This window comes from Pollicipes pollicipes, unplaced genomic scaffold, assembly GCF_011947565.3.
Source record: "Pollicipes pollicipes isolate AB1234 unplaced genomic scaffold, Ppol_2.1 Scaffold_3447;HRSCAF=4054_pilon_pilon_pilon, whole genome shotgun sequence".
NCBI classification, from domain to species: Eukaryota; Metazoa; Arthropoda; class Thecostraca; order Pollicipedomorpha; family Pollicipedidae; genus Pollicipes; species Pollicipes pollicipes.
Genome location: NW_023596297.1, coordinates 36,359,373 through 36,381,900, shown reverse-complemented (window position 1 = coordinate 36,381,900; position 22,528 = coordinate 36,359,373). Strand labels below are relative to the sequence as shown.

At 52.1% G+C, this 22,528-nt stretch overlaps 1 protein-coding gene across 2 annotated transcripts; it reads left to right on the top strand.

Annotated features, from left to right (window-relative positions):
• The first annotated feature begins 1,514 nt into the window (after window positions 1-1,514).
• On the top strand, window positions 1,515-21,507 carry LOC119091417 (choline/ethanolamine kinase). 2 transcript variants are annotated; one of them, XM_037214200.1, is made up of 9 exons: window positions 1,515-1,636; window positions 7,828-7,933; window positions 11,368-11,467; window positions 13,037-13,162; window positions 13,804-13,937; window positions 16,032-16,151; window positions 17,828-18,080; window positions 18,596-18,796; window positions 19,345-21,507. In XM_037214200.1, the coding sequence occupies exons 1-9, from the start codon at window positions 1,567-1,569 to the stop codon at window positions 19,462-19,464; spliced, it is 1,230 nt and encodes a 409-aa protein (XP_037070095.1). In that variant the 5' UTR covers window positions 1,515-1,566; the 3' UTR covers window positions 19,465-21,507. The 2 variants fall into 2 exon arrangements, with proteins under 2 accessions (XP_037070095.1, XP_037070096.1); XM_037214201.1 differs by lacking the exon at window positions 1,515-1,636 and adding an exon at window positions 6,372-6,496.
• The last annotated feature ends 1,021 nt before the right edge of the window (window positions 21,508-22,528 follow it).

Here is a 22,528-nt window from a genome sequence, read left to right as displayed (position 1 = left end):
TGCCCTCGGTAGTTCAGCTACTTACTACTCGTGTGGGTGCTGTTTGCTTGATATGCGATTTTGTTCATGGAATTTGCATTGATAGCTGGGAAGGTGATATATCGTGTGTAGCTTTATCGGCATACTGATGAACAATATTACCTACCTGCAAAGCGGCACACAATACGATCCAAGTTACTGTCGTAGTATGAGATAAAACGGCAGAAGATATTTTAAATTCCCGGCTATAAATGCAAACCTCCAAGAGTAACATGGTATATGCCGCCAAAGTTATCTCGCCAAACCATTGCTTGCTGCGTCGAGGACGAAACTGAGTCAGAAAATTATTGTTGATATTCACAAGGCTGTTCAATTGACAGGTAAACCGATGAAGGCAAACCGATTCAGGTAAACCGATGAATATTGATAAACCTCCAGAACGAAAATACGAATGAAGCTTAAGCAGCGTTCCTGCCAAAAAGAAACATACGTTTGCAAGGCTAGAATTCATCTCAAGTGTTACCAGCTGGCGAGGCAGCAGCTCCAGTGACCTTGGGCAGCCGTGCGCTGTTTGGAAATGAGAAATGGCCCACTCAGGTCGGCGCGCTACAGCCCGCCGCCTCTAGAGACCGTTCTCTCTCTCGCCAAGTCATGTTTACGGTGCAAGGCGTCTGTTCGACCCAACTGGAAGAGGGCAAGGGGCATGATGGCGGGAGGCGCCGCGGTAAACATTGAGGGACATTGTGGACATGTGCCATCAAACTACGCACTTGCAGCCGTACAATCTGCATGTGTGTATACCCTGTTCAGTGGACCGGATCCAGAAGCGCACAGCTGAGGCAGCAGGGAAGCAGATCATGTCGTAGGCATACAGACACGCCGGCACGGTAGCTGAGAAGTCGACAGAGCTTCTGTCAGCCACCTGCCAGCACTCCAGCGACTCCGCTAGGTGGCGGTGACGTGCATGTGTGACCCGACGGTCCAGGATCGCGCTGGATGATGCCCGGGCGGCGGGCGCCCCCTCTGCCGGTTCGCGGCCGCTCGGGGACGCCGCTGGGTGGCGGTGACGTGCATGTGTGACCCGACGGTCCAGGGTCGTGCTGGATGATACCCGGGCGGCGGGCGGCCCCTCTGCCGGTTCGCGGCCGCTCGGAGGCCCCGCTAGGTGGCGGTGATATACAAGACAAGTGCAACGCACCTGCACTAAGTTTGTCCGTTGTTCCCGGTCTCAGTTCCCCATCAATTTTTTCATCATGAAACTAGTCTGTCCCCCATACGGTGATTGCCAGCTGCCTGTCCCGGATCACACGCTCTATGTTTTGGTTTAAGCACCGAGCAGTACAGCTCCAGATCAATATTGATCGCCGTAGCTGCTCGGCTGGACCAGCGCCGGCCGGTCGGCCAGCGGGGACTCTGCTCCAGCCCGCTGCTTATTTGTGCCTGCCGGCGGGCCACTCTGTCTCCGTGTGTCGCGCGAGAGTCCGCGCCGTCCGGCGGTGCGCTGGACCAGACACGGGCAGGACCACTGAGCCGCCATCCGCAGTCGGCGTCGCAACAGCCAGCGACGCGGCGCAGCAGCCAGCAGACATGACCGACCGCAAGAGTCTCGGTGATGCCCTCGGCGCCTTACAGATATCGCACACGACTGCTGCGACAGGTGAGTACGCGAACTCATGCTTTTGGGGCGACTTTCGCAAAAAGCATGACTTTGGAATCCCGGCACCGCCACTCTGGCCTCGCGGAATAGGCAGCCAAAAGTTAAACGTTGTCCCATCGCGTGCACCTCACGCCATCGCAACCGTCCTTTTTACCGTTCGCATGCTTTGAGCTACCGAGGTCGCATTGCGCTCTGTGCGTTAACTTTTCTCTCGGGCATTTACCATGGACGAATCGAGCAATTAAACATACGTTAAGTAAGAAGAATGTGACTGCTGCTTTTCCACATGCCTGAATCACCTACTTGGTATTCAACAAGCACAGCAGATAATTTTTCTTCAGCGAGCTGCCACATGTTTCAGGCAAGGTAACACATAGCGCAATTTTACCAAGACGTCCTGCGTGACACAACGTCGACACGCTGACGCTATGTGTGATGCACCGACTCAATATTACGAGTGATATATTCACGTTAGCATTCCCAGTGATGAAATCAAGGGTACCTTCATCAGTCGGCAACATACTTTTGTCAAGTGATACCATCGCTACAGCTGTGAATAAATGCACTTACCTTAGTGCTGTTTTCTAAGCACGAAATAGCCAATCGGGTCTGGGGCCCACTCGGCATCCATTTGACTGTGCCACCCTACCACAAAGTCCATCAACGATCATCATGCCTTTCTCCGTGCTTGTTACGCATGGGATCTCCGCGTTTATGATCTTCATGCTTGTGATATCCATGAATGTGATCCCCGTGCTTGTGATCTCCGTGCTTGTGATCCCCGTGCTTGTGATCTCCGTGCGGTGAGGTGATGGGAGCGCCATCTGAGCCCGAAGTTCGGCGCCACCTGCAGGGCAGAGAGGAATTATAAGCCTTTACCAGCAAGACAAGGCAACACGGCAGCATCATATCCATCATCCAATTCGGGAGGCATGCGCAGTATGTAGTTAAGTATCCTACAGCGCAGCCAAACACAGAGCAGGGCAAAACGTAAAGCTTGAGATTGCGAACTCCTGTGTCAACTACCCGACCTGCGTGACGTCATCCACGTGGAACTTACACAGTGCGTGTGATAGGGCGTGACTTCTTTCCTTGGTATAGGCATCAGTTTGCATTGACTACCTGGGCTCACCTCAGCGTGACTTTAAATCCGCAGCGACCATCGGAGCGCGTCGGAGCAGCTCGTGGCAGAGCTCGATTGCTGGAAAACGCTCGTGACGATGCCCGGCATGGTGGCGTTTCGCGATGGTTTGAAATGTGCTTCGCTTGAATTTTATGGGAGCGATTCAAACCCGATATCTCGGGATCCACTCAGTCGTTTTGGACGTCCGGCGCTCAAAATGGTAGCCTAAAAGTAAACCCTCTTTCTACGTGAAAGGTTCAAAGATCCCGTTTATTGAAAGGGATGATGATAAAATTAGTTTTTCATGTTGATATTTCGTACATCTAAACGACACATTACCTAAATGAATGGGATTGGGCAAGAGTATGGTGTGATGCGTACGAGCCGTGTCCGTACCAATGGCGGATGGAAGAACGAACAGCTTGGCGATAAATGTTACCCCCGATTATTCGCAATCTTCTCCGCTTGTATTTTCTATAGATGGTTACAAATACTAAAGGCGGGGATTTATCATAGTTTTAGCGGAAACAAACGTCTTTGGTGCATCATGGTCACCAAGCAAGAAGGCGCCTACAGGCCTGAGTCATTAGGTCTTACTACAGCAATGATAGCAACGCTACAATAATCGAAACATCGGTTTACAACGGGCTTATAGCGCCGGTTGGATTATAAGGATACTGAGGTCAGGTTGTTTTGCCTGTGGTGGATATGGAAATGCTAAATAATCGGTTGATTTAAGTCAGCCGTTGTAGGTAAATCACTCTCCAGGGTAGAATGCATTGCGGGGGTATTTTATGTTTCTGACTTCGCCTGTTTCGTTGTACTGGAAACATGCAAAAACTTATCACCATATAAGACAGCGGAGCAGCCGTTAAAATTCCGCATGCAAGCATTCACCTTCCATCCCTATTGCTTAACACTGTTCTTATTCACACAGCTGAACACCTATGAGATATTACTCAAATTCATGGCCTCATTAAGCGCCCAGTTCAGAGAAACACCGCAACCACATTTAGCAGCGACTGATCCCAGCTTCCATGTTCGCTGTAACTCGTCCCAGTTAAGTTGCCTGGCGTCGTCTTTCCACGAACAAGGTGGCGGGCGGTGTCTGCGATGTGTGTCGCCTGTGCGCAATCTTCTAATGGACGCTTTCGATGACCGTTGACTAGTTAGGTTGTATTGTCTCCGTCATGCATTTGTCTTGGGGCATGCGGGCAGCTGATTACCCAAAACTGTAATCATATTACTCTTGGATCCGCTCCTGACACGTGATGGCATGTGGCAACTAAGGCACATCACACATCCCTGAAGACGGGGGCGTATGCATACTGTATCCCCGGAGGCACGTGCCCCCATCCCTAACAAAATGTAGGGCATGTATTAATCTGCTCATGATATAATGTTGACATTTAAAAATCTCAGGTAGACACGGGACGATGAGAAGATAAAAAACATGCGATGCTTTTTACCACATACATTAGGTCGTGCGTGCCAGCGGCGCGCTAAACTCGTTTTTTGTAACTTCTTTTAGTTGCGTCCCCCAGCATTGTTAAACTTACGTACGCCCCTGCCTAAAGTTGATCAGCCATGATGCAATAGCACATATCATAGCTAACTACAGGTACACGTCGGTTGCATGTAATGGGTCAAAGACCCAGCTTGACACATCCGCCTTAAACACCCCATGATTCGTCCTGGCGCGCTTCCCCAAATCCACTCTGCAGTGGTCTTTGCTTGATGTGATGGACTGAACTTTTGTGGAAAAGTCGCGAATTTTCAGTAAGCTAAGCCGGTTTGAATGGCGCCGTTATAATTTTGGACGTATTAAAAAAACACGAAAGACTTAATATGATACCTGACATGAAAACAGGGTTAGCTGATGTGGTAGAGATCTTATACGTAGAATGTGAGAATAGGTATTACGCAAATTTTGGCACAATTCCGCAAAAGTGGACTCGTTTGGTTTCCCAAAATATTGCATGCTACGAAGTGGAGCATACTCTTTAATTCTTGGCTGCGAAACGAAATGGTATGCAGAATCGACATCTTCATCTTGTATGCATTTGAAGCAAATGCCAAGGAGTGATTTCAGTTAAAAGCAGTTCGTCTGCGGGTCCTCATCTCCTTTTAAAGCTGCTTCCAGTTAATTAACTAAGAATATGAATGGCACAAAAGTGGAGTTGTCATTGGCTTATGACTCACGTCCGAGAAAATATTAATGCAATCTGAGCTAGCCTACCCTCCGTCATGCCCCACAATAACCCACCACACCTCATTGGGTAATACTGTAGCAGTGACAAAGAGTCGCAAGGAATGTCACGACATTTTGCCGATGTTGCCACTTAACACCAGCGTGTGCCGGCACGCAGACAGCAGTCACTCCCACAGCCCTAATCATCGGTCTGCTTCTCGGGTCTCATTTCGCATCAGTTGACAGGTCCACCTGCTCTAGCAGCACATGTGTTGGTGAGCGGTAGCAGCTGATCGTCCGGGGTGTGCGAAGTCCCGAGAAAAACGAGTTGGATTGACGTGGTCCTTTCCCGCCGAGACGTGGACAGGAATGATTTGCTACTCTCACGGCGCATCTATGTGGGGCGGTGCGATCGAAAAGTGGCAGAAAAGAGCTGTCGGTAAGCACAACGGCTGGGCTTCTGTGAATACAGCCAGTGCTACCCAGAGAAGGTGTCCTATCTGTAGCGGTGCAGAGGATAGCAGCTTTGACTAGTTTTACCGCTGTCCGGACTTACGAAACCAGTCAGTGCTCGCCGGGAGCTGCACTTACGGCTTCTCCAGCCTGGTAACACAAGTCTGTAACAATGTGCGGAAATCTCAGACACAACCCTTTGCTTCGTTCCAACTAGAATCGAGGATGGTTTGCGAAATCAAGAGTATATTTTTGGCTGGGCGACTCAGCACAAATTAGACTCGCGGCTGGGTTCCGCGAAAAAAAACATTACGATCCCCGTACACTCATTCATATGCTCAAACTCACGGCATCCGCTCAATGGGCTACGGCTCCAGCCTTATCACAGTGCACAGACGATCGGAGACGTTAGCCCGCGCCAGGAGATCCTATACCCTCAGCTACGGTTCCTGTAACCGAAGACGATGAGCTGTGCTCAGGGTGTATGTCGCGTCTGCCGCGCTCGCCAGGCAGAGGGTCTCAGCGCTGGAGCTGCAAGATTTCAGTGTGACGGCGCCGGCAGTCGGTGCTGAGTCGGCACCGGTGGTGCTGGCCCTGTGCCCGGCCCAGCCATGCTGAAACTAAGCTAAGACCAGCTGGTGCAGAAAATGCAGGCCTGCTTTGAACACATTGAAGCTGGTACCGATGAGAGTGCCAGTCAAAACATTCGGGATCCACAACGGCCGGGTCAGTGCATTTAGACTCGCGCCGCCGCACGGCACCGGCGCCAGATTTTTACAAAACTCGCATTAAATGCCGGAGAAAACGCCTTTATGACCTGGTACCGCCAGGCGGTACCGGCGTCAACTAGTAAACAGCCTGCATTACCGCCCTGCGCAGTAACCGACGCCACCCTGTCGGGCGTGGCGGGTCGGTGGACCGATCGGACCGACCGACCGCCCGCCCGCCCGGTGGCCCGGCCGGCGCCCCGGGCGCATGTGCGGCCCGGCCTGTTCACTGGCGATCAATACAGTCCGGGTCAGAAGGCCTAGCGCCGCCGGAGCCGGCTGACCGGGCGGGCACGCACACCGTCACCGTCCGGCGATGCTTGTCGGTGAGTGCGGCCGCAGCGCGCGCCCCGAGTGGGGTCAAGTGACGCGGCCGACGATACAGCCAGCCCGAGCAGGCGTAGCGTTCGGGTGCGCCTGCCGTTCCGGTGTGTTCCGGTGTGGCGGCCGTTCCGGTGTGTTCCGGTGTGTTCCGGTGTGGTGGCCGTTCCGGCGTGTTCCGGTGTGTTCCGGTGTGGTGGCCGTCCTGGCGTGTTCCGGTGTGTTCCGGTGTGGCGGGCCGTTCCGGTGTGTTCCGGTGTGTTCCGGTGTGGTGGCCGTTCCGGCGTGTTCCGGTGTGTTCCGGTGTGGTGGCCGTCCTGGCGTGTTCCGGTGTGCTCCGGTGTGGTGGCTGTCCCGGCGTGTTCCGGTGTGTTCCGGTGTGGTGGCCGTTCCGGCGTGTTGCGGTGGCCGTGGCGTGGTGTCTGCCCCTGCCGTCCCGGCTGACGTCGGCGAGAGCGTCGCTCGGTGGCGACGTCAGCGCGTCTGTGCGTCGACGGCCCGGTGTTCTGCCAGCCACTCACAGTTGGCAGACCCGCTGACCGGACGTGACGCGGCCGCTGACCGGCCGTGATGCGCCCGCCGACCGAGCGTGACGGGCCCGGTGTGGTGGCCGCTGACCGAGCGCGACGCGGCCGCACCGGGCCGCCGGCGCGCCGCCGTAGGGCGCGGTAGTTGGCAATGACGCCGGTGTCGCCGTCGGTTTGGTTTGGTGATGTGACGTCAAGCCTGTGCCGATGTCAAGCCCGGCCGCACCGGGCCGCCGGCGCGCCGGCGTAAGGCGCGGTAGTCGGCAATGACGTCTGCGTCGCCGTCGGTTCGGTTTGGTGATGTGACATCAGGCCTGTGCCGATGTCAAGCCCGAGTTGTGTGGTGATGTCGGGGTCACGCGATAACGCCGGAGCTCGTGGTTGCCTTCGAGTACTGCGCTGGGGTCGGAGCGATGTGTTTATGTCGGGGTGTTGTTGCATTCTATGGCCAATCCCGTGACGGCGTGTTTACTAGCTCGACGTAACGCTGGAATCCAGGAATGTCCCTTGAGAGCTCTGTCCCAGCATGCATGGATCCATGGTGCTATCAAAGTCCGGCTCCGCTGAGTCGGAATTCCTCATGCGAGTGGCCGTGTGTTTCCGGCGATAACGCCCAGGGACCTGGGGGACCACGTGGCAAAAGTTGGGCTGAGCCCCGTTCTGAAAATTTAAACAGAAGTCCTGATCGTCCCCCCCCCCTGCCTCCAAGCTTTGGAGCACTTGTATTGCCCCTGAATTGACGTCACATCGGCATGGGGAACGTCAACGTAAGCACACTGACAGCACATGCCGCGCCGCGCTGTCCCCAGGCGGAGGGCAGGAGATGCGGAGTAAGGCGTACGCCCTCTGCAGGGACTACCTGCATGGCGCCTGGCAGCTGATCGCCGCCGATCAGATGGTCTTCAAGCCAATCAGGTGAGCCGCTCAGCACACGCGAGCGATTCTCGACCAATAGGCTGCCGCTCGGTGTCGCCGCGGCGCGGCGGGCACGGGGAGCACAGTGACAACTGTTGTCGACGGTTGGATGTGGCGTTGGAGAGAACTCTGACTGATAGCAATGGCTATGGTCCAGTAGCCGTCCGCGTGTAAACGGTGCGTATACCTTACACTCTCGCACGCTCGTGCAATCAAGGGGATTTGAGACCAGGACGTCATGCGATAACGACAAGTGACACGAGTAGAGCCGAATTCAGTTGATGCAACCTAAACTGGAAGGCACGTCGATGACAGGGACTCGGTGGATCCTTCCCCACAATTTTGTGTAGCATGTCATTGATCATTAGTTGCGCAATGTGCATGCGGTTAGCTAGATGGCGCCCTTGTCTAGGCAGGATTGGTTTCCCCCAACTCCAGACTGTGGCGGGCCAAGACCGATGATTAAACGACTAAAAAATGTGTGCGTGCGGTCTTCCAGATAGGCTCTTCGAATCGGCAACACGTTATAACAAATGCAGCAAACATAACGAAAGGAACGAAAATAAATCCGCTACTGTAACATTCAAGCGTGAAATGCCACACAACCATCTGGGGCTATTGTTTTACAACTGTTTCCAGTTCCGTAGCGGGTTCCTAGACATAGCCCTGGCATTCAACCGTTTTCGGCCCTTGCCACCCATCTGTCCTAATTTTGTCTGTGCCACAAAGACTCCCTAGTAGTCCCTGCGCCACCTGTTGATGACTCACCCGGACCGGGGGCCAAGGTGAATCGGCCTCTTCAGCTCTGTTCATTAGCGATGACCTTTGGCTCAATACTGTTTTGCTTCTTGTGCTCCCTGTTCAAACAGCTCGATCATCGTTCGTATGTCTCGGACCGGTTTGTGCGCGGCAGACTGTCATACCGCGTGAAAATGATCCAAAATGATAATCCCGTCGGTTTGTGTACACCCATGCACGCAGGTGCTGCACGAAGTCAAGTAGACCCCAGCATGTCGTGGAAGGGGAATGTGTTCCCAGTTGCCAGAATGGCAGCTATGGCTCATGGCGACCATGTCCGTGTATTTGCGATGATTAGGGCCTGTGTATTGTGACCATGCGCGCAGCTGCCACATTCCAGGGTTGTTTATCGCACACACCAGGTAGCTATACATTTGGACGCATTGGCGGCATTTTTTTGTGACTCTGGATACGTGATAGCCGTGCTCTGTCGTGAACATTGCACGGCCGCGTGTTTTTCGTTAAGCACGTGATCGGATGTCTCTCTCGAAATATGTTATTCTTGTCTCTCAACCAGAGATGGGTAACGGAAGATGGTTCACCTTTCATGTTTGCAATGAAGAGAAGGTTTGCGATTTATTTCGACGGAAACAGTTCTGATAAAGTGGGCAGACAAAAAGGAAATACCGAGCGCATTCATTACATCTGAAATTATCAGGCAGATACTCACAAATGTAAATTGTTAAATGTCTTAGCTTGGGCTTAGATGTTTTAACACACTCCTAAAATGAAGGCAATCAAAGTAGTGAGCATACTGCTGTCCTGCAAGCGAACAAATTCATGCTCCGATATTTATGGCCTGGTCTTCCCAGAACCTTCAACAAACGCGAACCACATAAGATACCTTTAAATCTAATGTGATGACTGGGGATCTGGTCATCTCATAGAGAGGCAGGTCTAAATAACCATTGATATTTACTTCTGTTGATTATCGCTCACTCCGTAAGTGCTAGGTTGATGTACAATTTCCCGATCGACTCCCCGTCCGCAGTGTGCCATCATCGTTGAATGCCGAGTTGGCTCAAAGGCGTTTTCCGGCTGCGGGCAATATCACCCTGGTCACATGAGCAGCTGTTCTTCAAATTAAGCTGCCACCCGGCCTTCAACCAAATTGTCGCACATTTAGCACCCGCGAGACATTCGTGAAATTGGAATCCCGCAGCGGCTAGAATCCTTCCCATGAGAGATCGTCCGATCAGAGGGGGGCCTGACAGAGGGGGGCTTGACAGAGGGGGGCTTGACAGAGGGGGGCCTGACAGAGGGGGGCTTGACAGAGGGGGGCTTGACAGAGGGGGGCTTGACAGAGGGGGGCTTGACAGAGGGGGGCTTGACAGAGCGAGTCGCAGTGGCGTGTCCAGATGTAGGCCTGTGGTCACTTGTCTCAAGGTTTCGTGTTTCTCTTTTCCAGTCTCGACGTCCGCATTATTTTGCTGTGTCTACCACCCCTGATCCATATATCTCCTGTACCTCAGCTAGCTAGCCCTGTCTCGGCCCCTGTCAGAGCCCCCGTACCCTATCCTCTCGCGCGCCGCGGCGGCCGGTCGCGCCACAGCAGCCCGTGGTGGAGCTCCACAGCCGTCCGCGGTGACCTCCACAGCCGGCCGTGGTGGAGCTCCACAGCCATCCGCGGTGGAGCTCCACAGCCGACTGTGGTGGAGCTCCACAGCCGGCCGCGGTGGAGCTCCACAGCCGACCGTGGTGGAGCTCCACAGCCGGCCGCCGTGGACCTCCACAGCCGACCGTGGTGGAGCTCCACAGCCGACCGCGGTGGAGCTCCACAGCCGACCGCGGTGGACCTCCACAGCCGTCCGCCGTGGAGCTCCACAGCCGACCGTGGTGGAGCTCCACAGCCGGCCGCCGTGGACCTCCACAGCCGACCGTGGTGGAGCTCCACAGCCGACCGTGGTGGAGCTCCACAGCCGTCCGCGGTGGAGCTCCACAGCCGACCGCGGTGGAGCTCCACAGCCGACCGTGGTTGAGCTCCACAGCCGTCCGCCGTGGACCTCCACAGCCGACCGTGGTGGAGCTCCACAGCCGCCGCGGTGGAGCTCCACAGCCGTCCGTGGTGGGGCTCCACAGCGGTCCGCCGTGGACCTCCACAGCCGGCCGTGGTGGAGCTCCACAGCCGTCCGTGGCGGAGCTCCACAGCCGGCCGTGGTGGAGCTCGACAGCCGTCCGCGGTGGAGCTCCATACCTGTTTTATCCCCTCCTGCTTCAGCTGGAACTGCCTTTGACCGTCCATATTAACAAGACCAGTAAAACATTTCGGCCGGCACTTCCCAGTCTTTAGCAAATTGAGTCAGCATGGATGACTCATGCTTATACATACACACATACATGCATACATACAAAGAAGAGGCTTACATACATACATACATACTCGTCACCTTTTATACATAGTGACCATGGGCTCTGCCTGTCATCACTGGGCAAACTCCAACACGAAGACAAGAGTGAACCGCCAGTATCCTGATTTCACCGCCAGCATCCTGATCCGGGATAGGGATAGCAAAGTGAGCAGGTTTGTGACGTAAGTATTGCACCTCCGACTGAGTAAATTGTAGACTTGTCCAATGTTCGTCACATTCTGGAGCCAGAGGGCTCGAGGTGATCTTTTCATGATAAATGTGTTCCAGTGGCGGCCTGAGCAACCTTCTGTTCTTCTGCGAACTACCAAGATGTCAGCCACCTCTAGGCGACGAGCCTTCCCGAGTCCTGTTGAGAATGTATGGTCAAGTGAGTACTGTGGGTGAAACACGACCTACCGCGGCTAATATACATGTGAATGGGATGGTAGATATTGTCTCCAGCTCTTTTGAGGGAGCTTACAGTTATGATCAGGCAGAGCGTGATTTGGTCCTGGTTACATAAATGATAATATATATATATATATATATATATATATATATATATATATATATGGGCATAAGCTACTTAGCTACCTATACCTATGAATATAACCAGTTAATGGATGCTCACGTGTAAATGTGTGTGGCAAGGACAGAGAGCATAAACATTATGATTTGTTTAATAGGATCATGATGGAAGAGGCAAAAGTGGCGTGCTGTCATCTGAATGTCATTCAACGAAAATTTGGGGGAACTGACACTTTTTCTTCTGCAAGCAAAAGCTTTCAACTTTCTCAAAACCTCTCATCACAATTGCACTGAAAATGAAAAATCGAAAACCCCTGCCCAGTGACAAGACATAAGATATATATTTAAAAAGATATCATCTGCATATCCTGGTATCAGTTTTCAGCCTTTGTGCCAAATCGTGGCATATCGATCGTATAATCCCAGGCAGCCCTGACAAATACGGTCTTCGTACGAACTTGAGCATGAAACTTCAAGTCATTTTTGGATGTGCTTGTCACATTGAAGCCAGGGGGGCTATGTGCTTATTTGGTGTATTTAGATCAAAACCAGGCTAACGAACGGTTTTGAAGAGCTTTAAAGTTTTCGTCTGAATCTTAAGCTCTGTCATTTTGATTGGGTTTGCACTGACTGGTGTCAGCCTGTTTCTTTCATAACGGGCGCTCGAATGAGGGGCGATTTGACCCCGCAGGTTTTTCCATAACAGCTTCCCAAAATTGTGTACATATCTGTGGGCAATTCAATAGCGAATCACCTGGTCTGAAAACTATCACGTGACTTGTTAGGTCGCTGCCCTATGGCAGGTCAAAGCCAGGCAGAAGCTGTCAGCGAATGCAATTTCTATGGAGTCGTTCCAACTCGTGGGACAACGGAGTGTTAGACGAGGCCTCTGTCTCTGAGAAGTCTCTGAGGTAGTTTCTTAGACTATAAGACAATTTAAGTTACCCACACTGTCAGTTGGGTGTCTCTAGCTGTATTAGTTTTGAAGATTTCCTTAGTTCAAACCGACCCCTGGCCGAGCGCGTGGTATTCAACCGGCCACCCGGGCGCATGCTAATCGGCTTCAGTTTATTGCTAGGGGGAGGAGGAGGGGAGGGGAGGGGGTCTGCGTGGCTCAGCTGGGTTTAGAGTGTGTCTTTGACCGTACGCTGCGTTTGACCATGGCTGTGCATCTGGCGGTCATAGATGATAATCTCCCCGGGGCATAACCCCAAACGGCGTACGTCGCCGGGCACAGCCCACCATGAAATATACCTTCTGCTTGCAGCGTTCCCCTCCCATTGTAGGGAAGTGCAGTAAATGACATCACTGCGACGGCGCAAAATGTGTTATTGCACCATCAAGATGAGCTTTGATAGCACCCAGTTTACTGCAGGAGCCGCGGTGCTCCACGAACAGTGCGCGATTGCTGACCTGATGCGACGATCAGGTGCGGGACGGGGCGCACGAGTCGACCATCACCGAGTCTGTGATCTTTACCCTGCTGGCTGAGCGTCGGCTGGGGCCGAAGCTGTACGGCATCTTTCCCGGAGGCCGTCTGGAGGAGTACATCCAGGTCAGTGAGCTGTACTGTCAGGATCTCAACTGCACGGCACACTCGATGGCGGACGGCTGGAGGGAAGCATTGGGTAGCAGAACACATTAGACGGCGTTAACCGTCGCCGTTGCACATAACATTTTCCCTGGTCTCGATCTGCCAAGGAGTATTGGACACTCTCTTCATTTTTTTCCATTTCATATGGAATATCAAAACTACCTTTACGGAGTATTAGCCAGTCCTGCACCTTACCCAACGAGAAACCTTTGGCCCATAACAAGCTCTAGCTTACTTTGGGCTCGGCTCCTGAGGATTTTCATAGGACTTCTTAACAGACTGGGGTATCCTATCCGCTGAATTGTCCTCTGCTTCCCCGCTGAACCGTCCCAAACCGATCTTCTGTAAATGATCGGCGCTTTTTTTTGGGTTTTTCCAGCGGCTTGCACTAGGTGTCAACAATGCTGCCTGCGTTCGTGAACGGGCCATGCCGTGTTTATGCCTTGCCCTTGCGACGTTAGCCTGTTCAGGGATGGTGTGGTGCCACCCGCCTGTATGCAGCAGCCAGGCTGCTCATTATCACGGATGCTTTACCCAGTGTCGTCAGATTCCGGCTTATCCATGCCGGTATGCATAACACGCGCGCACTTCTGGGTCCGCAGGCGCTCCCACTCTCCTGCGGTGACCTACGTGACCCGCAGATCAGCCAGAAGATCGCCGAGAAGATGGCCATGGTGCATTCACTGGAGGTGCCCATCTGTAAAGAGCCCACCTTCCTCTGGCAGACTATGAAAAAGTAAGCTATTTTGAGGTTGTAACTTAACGAGGCCTTGTTTGTATGCTGGTAATGATAAGAAATGGAATACAAATTTATCGATTTCGATTCTCTGAATTAGAGCCTTTTCGACCAGGAATTTTCATTTCAGGGCTATGGGATGAAGGAGAATGGATAAAGATGGGGTAGGACTGCAGGCGTCCGTGGTCAACCGCTGAGCATTAGCCCGCGCAGGGACCCCCCGGATATGCACTGGGCGTCCGGTCGGAGTCACCCTCCCCACTGGGCCTCTAGGGACCCCCCGGGATGTGCACTGGGCGTCCGGTCGGAGTCACCCTCCCCACCGGGCCTCTCGGCCCACTCATGGCTGACGCACGCAGCCTGCCTCGGACAAATAAGGCGTCGCGAGGATGCAGGATTAAGCGAGATCAAGGATAAGAGAGCTGGATAAATTTATCGAACAGGAGCATGCTCTACGACAGATTGTTGTGGGTGCTCATTCTGTTCAGCCTCCACTTATCCGTTTCCAGTGGGAGCGCTAATGGTCTGATCTTCCCCTAAGCTGGGCATTGGGCGAGCAGTAATGCTGCCCCTCATGGGAAGGCGGCAGGTCACCATGGACCACCGGCGAGCTGTGCTGCCACTTGTTAGCGGAACTGATCGCTTGGGCAGGTGCTGGTGCTGCCATCTGTCATCAGGATGGAATAGCGTGTGAGAGCCAGTGTCGGCCGCTGCTGCCATCTGGTTAGTTTCCTGGCTCGTCGCGTGATGCAGCGACGCGCAGCGCTCCGCCACGGACGAGGCAGATGGCGCTGGTGCGGCAGATAGCGTCCACTGGTGACACGGTCCCAGACAGCGCTGGTGCGCGTCCACTGGTGACACGGTCCCAGATAGGAGCGGGCAACAGACAGCTGCTCCGCATTTCCATCGTCTGTCATATTATACACGTTCTAGAATTAAAAGCACGCGTTTAGCTTCAAGAATATGCGTGGACGAGGCCTAGTGCACGCATTAACCACAGCCAGTTAGCACGAGATTAATTCCACTTACAGTTTATCAACTAAGTTTGTGTCTGCCCGTTTCCATGACTCTTTAAGCCCTTTGAGATAATTTCTCAGGTCCCAGATGATCCGTTTTTCAGATTTTAAAACACTGGCCTTGTGTACTGAGCATATATACGACAACGGCACGACACCGAAGTCAAGGCCGAAGACGGATGTTTTAAAATAAATAACCCACAAACCAAAGCAAAACAAAGCTTTGCAATGTTGCCTTCAAACCTCGCACCCGCGTGCCGAAAGTGAAGCCATAGGCTTCGAATAAAAAAAAAAACGCGAAGCCAGAACCAAACCCGTCAGTTTAAAACCACAAGGCCGGAACTGAAGCAAAATATAGTGTACAACGTTGTTTTGCGAAAGTAAAGTTATTCATGTGCTGCTAAAAATGTATGAGATCAAAGACTGTCGTCAGGGTTTGCTGAGTTATAGAAACGAGGTGTTACCGCTTCGAATGGCGATTGTTCAGACTATGGTTCCCGTCTTGTGTGACAGTATACCGCAACGTTTCGGGCAATGGACTTCGCGACTCTCTTCAGATGCTAATTACTCCTTGGCTGATCAGCTGGTATACCACGCGTGAGCTTATAGCCATGTGTAAGTGCTAATGTCTAAAAGCCGTGCGGTATATTGGGGTGACGGGATGGGCAAGTCTGTTTTTGTGAAGCAGAATCGTAACGACAGCGAAAGAATCCTCTTTTTAAAGCCGAGGCGAAGCGAGTTCAAAATGGCATGCAACCGACGCTTGGATGGGAAATAAAATAGTTTGAAGTTAAAGCCGCACCCGAATACATTGGAGGAGAACTGCAGCTTCGAGGAGCCGAGGAAGAAGCCGAAGCTGACCTCGTCTCCATGCCCGTTATCTACCATGTCGGTGTCTGAGTGGCATGCGTACTCACTACAACATCGATGTGAGACCCCCTTTGCTCAGGCTCATTACAATAATTGCTGGCTGGATTGCTGCGTAAAGACTGCGTACTTTCATGGTTGTAGTGCTTTTTAGGTGTAGCCCAATCTGTTGCGCTTACCACTATGACATATTGGCCCTCTTTCTCTGCAGGTGGATCCAGCTATCTCATACATCACTCAGCGATGTGACGCTGGCCGACAACCCCGAAAAGAAAGATATCATCAAGGCGTTAAGGCTTTGTAACTACGATCAGGAGATGGACTGGATGCGGTAAGCTGGCAGCTAACTTGCCACTGAGTGTCCACCCCCGGCGTGTAGGCGAATCCAGGGGGGGGGGGGGGGACAAAATGAACTATCATCTTGGCGGAACAAAAAAGGGTAAAGCTAAAGTTTGCTGCACTCTCACGAAAGCCGTATGTAAATGTTTAAATCAGGTTTGTCAAAGTAAGTTTTTGCTGTTTTTGCTAACGCCTGTTCAAACCGTTAGTTACATTTTCACAAGCAATGGTCACGGATGCGCATTGGTCGATGTATGATGGATTTTATGCACCATACGTCCACAAACATGAAGTTGAGGCTACGAAAAAGTAGTTTGGCCATACTAAATGGGTCCACACTTTTCCAGTTGCTTTGTTGCTGTTGCTGTTTCTGCGAGATCATTTTGACTTGTGGCGTTGCACGAGGCTGTTTCCATCCGCCGAGGCGTCGATGTTTGCGGTCAGGTCTATCATCTTGTGTTCCCCAGCCCACTGACCGGATGGACCCGTCTCTGCCCCAGAGCATCAATCGCGGCGTCCATTCTCGTTTCGCGCGGCATTACTCCACTCCATCGGCAAAGGCAGCTGGTTCGAACTATTTGATAGACTGGCAGCAGTCGAAAGATAACTGTTTGGCAGCATTATATGGGTATTAGATAAGGGAAAGGCTTAAGTGTCTTTTTGAAGATTTATTCACTCTAAGTATTTAAGCACGTCTTAATAATGCTAACTCAGCTGACAAAAATTTCAGCTATGTTTAAAATCGTTCGCATTGCACGTACGAACAAATTGCCATTGAGTTTCATGTATGTGTACAGATTCGTGGATGCCCTCTGTATTAAACCGTTATGCCTGTTTTTTTTTTTTAGATCACTTCGTGCGCTATATCAATTTTGAAGTTATTTGTCTCTTACATGGAGCTGGTGGGAAGGGAGCACACTGCATCGGTGCTTCTATTTTTAGTGCTTTAGCCGATCACAATTCAATAAAAAAGCTAGGCGTAAATCGGCCATACTTAGGTTGCTCGTGTTCCGAACGATCAAAAAAGTGTTTTTTAATATAATTTTTTTGCTGAACTCAAAACAGCTTAAAAGGATGCGATGCTGTGTTAATCCAATTTCAATAACTTAATCGCAGTCACGCGGTGATTTTTTGAAACTCAGCTGTCTGAAAATACCAAGACTATGCGTATTATACTGTTAATTTGACGTAGCGCGACGCCCCGACATGATGTTCGCCATTGCTGCGCCCGGCGTAATGAGCAAAACATAGCATGCCCAGCCACTGGTGCCGTCAGGATGTCACTCAGCGCGCGCACAGTAACGCGCACGTAGCCAAGAAACAATAGATAAAGTCACAAAGTCGCTGTTTGCCGAGTGAGTTCGAATGATGTCGCCGTGCTGTTGTAATCAATCAAAGTCAGTTCTACAAAATAAAAAGCAGAAAACGATTATTTTGACGCCTTAAGTTTCGCACGGGCAGGAGTCATGATACAGAGTTGTGACATGCGTGATGTGATGATTCTGCCCTCGTGCTGTCTGTGCAATGGACAGCCAAATACATACGTTGCTTCAACTTAGAAACCGATGAGGATACGCCACGCCTACTTGCTTATGTTGGCTGTCTTGAGAACATCCCAACAGCCATGATTTTTCAAATAAAGCTTCCTTTCGCCGCGTGTCTCCGCAGAAAATACTTCGCCAAAACGTCATCGCCCGTCATGTTTTGCCACAACGACTGTCAGGAGGGCAACATCCTGAGGCACGACGTCAGCAGCAGCCAGGAGCCACGGCTCACGCTCATCGACTACGAGTACTGCAGCTACAACCACCGCGGCTTCGACCTGGCCAATCACTTCTGCGAGTGGATGTACGACTACTCGCCGCCCGAGTACCCGTTCTTCCGGGACCGGCCCGGCCAGTGGCCCGACCGGGAGCAACAGGTTAGCAGGCGCTGCACCGGCCTCTTGTCCACCGAGGCTGAGGGCTCAGGGCTCAGGCCGAGGGGGTCGTCCTGCCGACCTGTTGATGGAGGTCGTCAGCGGCGGACTGAGAATTACAGCCCTCTTGCTGGATGGTCGTGTCATTTGCAGGTTGTTCTTGAGTTAGCGCATGCGCGAGATTGATATTCGGGTTGCGATATTTCCGTTTGTGTGCGAACCACGTCAGTAATCTGCATTTCTCCGCGACCTGAGACGACCAGGTCGCGGAGTGCCAGACACATGTCTGCTATGCCTGCTTACTGTCAGAAATCATCTCGCTTTTTATATTAGTGCACCAACGTTTATGTTATGCCCTCTATATTGATATAGTGGGCCCCAAGCTACGATTTATCTGTGGACTTTCTCCTACCACCCAACAGCGCGTGTGTACCATCATCTGTGTGCGTGCGTGTGCGTGTGCGTGTGCGTACGAACTGTCAGCTGTAATACATCTGATAACATTTCCGAACCGTCAGTTGCGCTACATCCGCGCGTACCTGCGAACCCGGGATGCGGCCCCCGAGAACGACACCGACTCCAGCAGCGCCAGTCCCGGACCTCACGAAGAGGAGCAGATGCTGGAGGAAGTCAGAGTCTTCACTCTTGCATCGCACCTCTTCTGGACACTCTGGAGCATCGTGAATGCACCAGTGTCCACCATTCCTTTTGGCTACTGGGTGAGCGATTGTTCATTTGCGACTGTGAAGTGTTTTTATAACGATTTACTCACCTTATATTGCTCCATAAACATATTTTGTTGATGTTCTCTGTTTCCGTACGCGTTTGACACCAAATTGATTCAAAATTACGTTACTTATTAAGTGCATTTGCGAGGAGCATTATTCACATAGATAAGACAGTAGTAATAGCCTTACTCCTCGGGAAAAAACCGGGGAATGGAGATATAGATGCGTTGCACATCCATATCTTACCTCCATTCCCTCAGTTTTTCCCCGAGGAATTGGGCTATTACTACTGTCCTAACAACGTTGGTTCGAATGAAGGGCATTAACAAAGCATAAGCCTAAGAGTCCCGTGAGAGCCAGTGAGATCATCTCAGGGAAGCTGTGCGACAGTCTCTTGACTTCATGCCTCAAGCCCTCCTACGCGTTCCGTCACGCACTGCACACTGATGTGAACCGTTAACATGCTGAACAAGGCTCAGTCTGACCTTGGCTCACTGTGGCAAGTGGACACCAACGTCGCCCTGTTCTGCCCCTGTCAGGAGTACGGCCTGTGCCGCCTGCGAGCCTACCAGCGACACAAGCAGCACCTGCTCGAGTCGGACCCCCAGTGCTCGAAGACACCCCAGGGCCTCAAGCGGTCCGCCAACGAATTGGACTAGCCCACGGGGAGGGGACGGATGTCCTTGTAGGGGGAGGGGGACACGCTTACGCCGCCGCCGCCGCCGCCGCCGCCGCTCCACGTCGGCTCGGGTGAAGCGTCGGCGGGGAGCGAGACGGCGTGACCTCCGGTCATCGGCAGAGCCGGTCGGTCGTGTGCCGATCCTCGCGGCAATGCGCGCCAGCACAGCAGCAGCCTGCCGCGTGCCTTTTGTGAGCACAAGTGAGGTCTGGCTGGTAGTATATCAGAAGATCAGGGACACCTGCTTGAGACATGAGGCTTCGCTAGCTCTCTCGGCGGCTGTGGAGTGGCGGTGTGGTAAAGCGATTGCTCACAGTGACTGGGCTGGATCCAGGAGCGGGTGCCAGTAATTTGTTCTTAATGTGTTTTTTTTGTCATGCGAAAATTGTTGCACGGCACGTGACGTGCAAAAATATGCGGCCGGCTCATTCCAGGTTTCTGTTTTGCTCTCTTATCCTTTGTGTGTATTATCGGACCAACGTTTGTCAGCCGCCACACTGGATTCACATGTGTGAAGGGTCCACAGAGGTCATGGGTCAGAGGCGCGCGCATTTACGCAGCCGTTTCCTGACAGCGAGAGCAATGTCACGGCAGGATAAATTCCAAGCGACCATCAACTGCTTTGTGCGTGGTGGAACCCCCGGGACATTGACCAGTGCGTATTCTGGTCAGCAATTTTGCAGGGACGGTTGTCTGGGCTCAGAAGTCTCAGAGGACAGCCACGGTGTGAGCAGGTCTTACTCAAGTGAAGACCCACCATTCCAAGCACCGTTTGCTTTCGATGTGGCGACAGCGTGCGTCGAGCTGACTGCACATTCCGGGTGTGACACTGTACGGTCTCGAGTGCTCGTACATTTTATATGGCGATAGAAGTTTGAACTTTGAGCTCGGTGGCATGACCAGTGGAGACCAAATATATGCGTTGCAGCGCTATGCAAATGAGCAGCGATGAATGGCTTGGCCCCATGGCTTAATGCACTGAACCACTCCTTTACGTTGTGTGACTGTGAACGTTGGAAATGTGACGGAATCTTTTTTAGGGTGTCAAAATGGTGTATGACTTCAGCATCGTGTCATTGTGACTTGTGATATGAGTATCTGTCATTTAAACGCAATCAACATATATTCAGGACAAACATATCTAGCTATATCTCTTTTCATTTTCTATCGTAACGTTGCGAACAAAACCAAAATACTATACGACTGATAGTTGAAATTCAAGCCATGCCTTGACTTCCCAGCGTTGTGAGCCGAAAACGAAAAGCAAAGGTGCAGGCACTGCACGGTTAGGGATCTGTCGGAGCTCAGATGTGGCCTTGAAATTCGAATTGTTCTTTCACCACATAAAACAAATAGGACAAGAAGATGTTTCAGTTGGCGCGATCCCTTCCACCATCCCCGATAAGAGAAATTGGCTCTTTCATCTCCTGTAGCCACTGCCGTGCGCCGTTAGATTTCCGTTTTGTGACATCTGGATTCAGTGCACTACACCGACCTCTGGAAATGTTTTGTCATGGGTTGTGTGCAGGCCTCCTAAAGTTGTTAACGGGGCGCCCCTAAACAGTTTCATAAGGTTGGGCTAAGCAAAAGCTTCAAACAAGTAACATGCGCATACACGAAAAACTCGGCCAAGGAAAGGCCCGGTTCGTTAAGTCTGTTGCTTTGGCAAAAATCCAAACTCAGTGTGTGCTATGGCGTGTGTTAGTGCTGTGGCGTGATTTCCAGCTATGAGACGGCACTGCAATGTTCGTAATCGTAGATATCTATGTTCGCTATTCAGATGGCACCATTGCTGCCAAATGCACTGATATTGCACCCGTGCTGCATGGATTTGCATCCTTCTGGACCCGCGCGGAACATCACAAACCTCTTTCGATTAGCGATTCCGTGTCGACAAGTTCTCGGAGGGTGCCAAGGGTTCGAGATTGGCACGCTTGTCTACTCGTGATAAGTTCTATTTGTGATTTGTAAACGACAAGTCATGTGAAGCCACTGGCGCTGAATATACACGACATGAAACTACTGCGATTGTGTTTCATTTTCAACCCCAAAAGCGTGCAAAACATGCGCTGTCTAGTTGCATGGCAGTTTCCTGTTATCAGCACGGTGCATGTGGTGGACTCGACAGCCATGTGCTGTGTTGGCTCGACAGTCATGTGCTGTGTTGGATTGATAGCCATGTGCTCTACTGGCTCGACAGCCATGCGCTGTGTTGGCTCGACAGCCATGTACTATGCTGGCTCGACAGTCATGTGCTGTGTTGGATCGAGAGCTATGAGCTCTGCTGGCTCGACAGCCATGTGCTGTGCTAGTTCGACAGCCATGTGCCCTACTGGCTCGACAGCTGTGTGCGGTGCAAGCGACCGCCAGCCGGCGCCCCGAAGTCTACTCAGCGATCGGCGTAACTCACAGGGATTGTCATGTACGGATAACTTTTTGTTTGCTCTGGGTCACTACGCAGGCAAATAGGTCGGCCGGTCGGCGATGGTAATATAGCGCAATGGACATTGGTGCATGTCTACGCAAAGGTAATAGCAAGCATGTACTAAGGTCGATAACAAATATGTGAGGATTCCCTAACATATTAGGGACACGCTGGTGCATATGTACAAGACAAGGCGCTTTTTATTTTTGAAGTCTCTAGTGCTTGACGGATATCCTCCCATGCATCGCTCTCAAGAATTGAAAACAAAGTACACTATTTGTGGTTGACTGTACTGCCTCCCTCTGGGCGCGCCGCTGCTACTCGCGTCCAGCCTGAGCCCACAGCTGCAGTGCTCTGCCAAAGATCAGCCACCTGATAGGCACCGGGGCGTGCGTTTGATTCGTCTGTGAAGCAGCGGCGTTTGTGTAAAGCCGGTCAGAGACTGCTGAGTACAGATACGTACAGGCGTGCCCGCAGGACGTCATGCAGCGATGCAGCATGCAGCAAAATCCAGCGCCTGTGCTGGGACAATCGCGCGTGGACGGCTATGTTAACACGCGCCCGGGCAGAAGTCGGCTTGACCAGCTTAACCCCCGAAGGGTTTTTACAAAAGGATTTT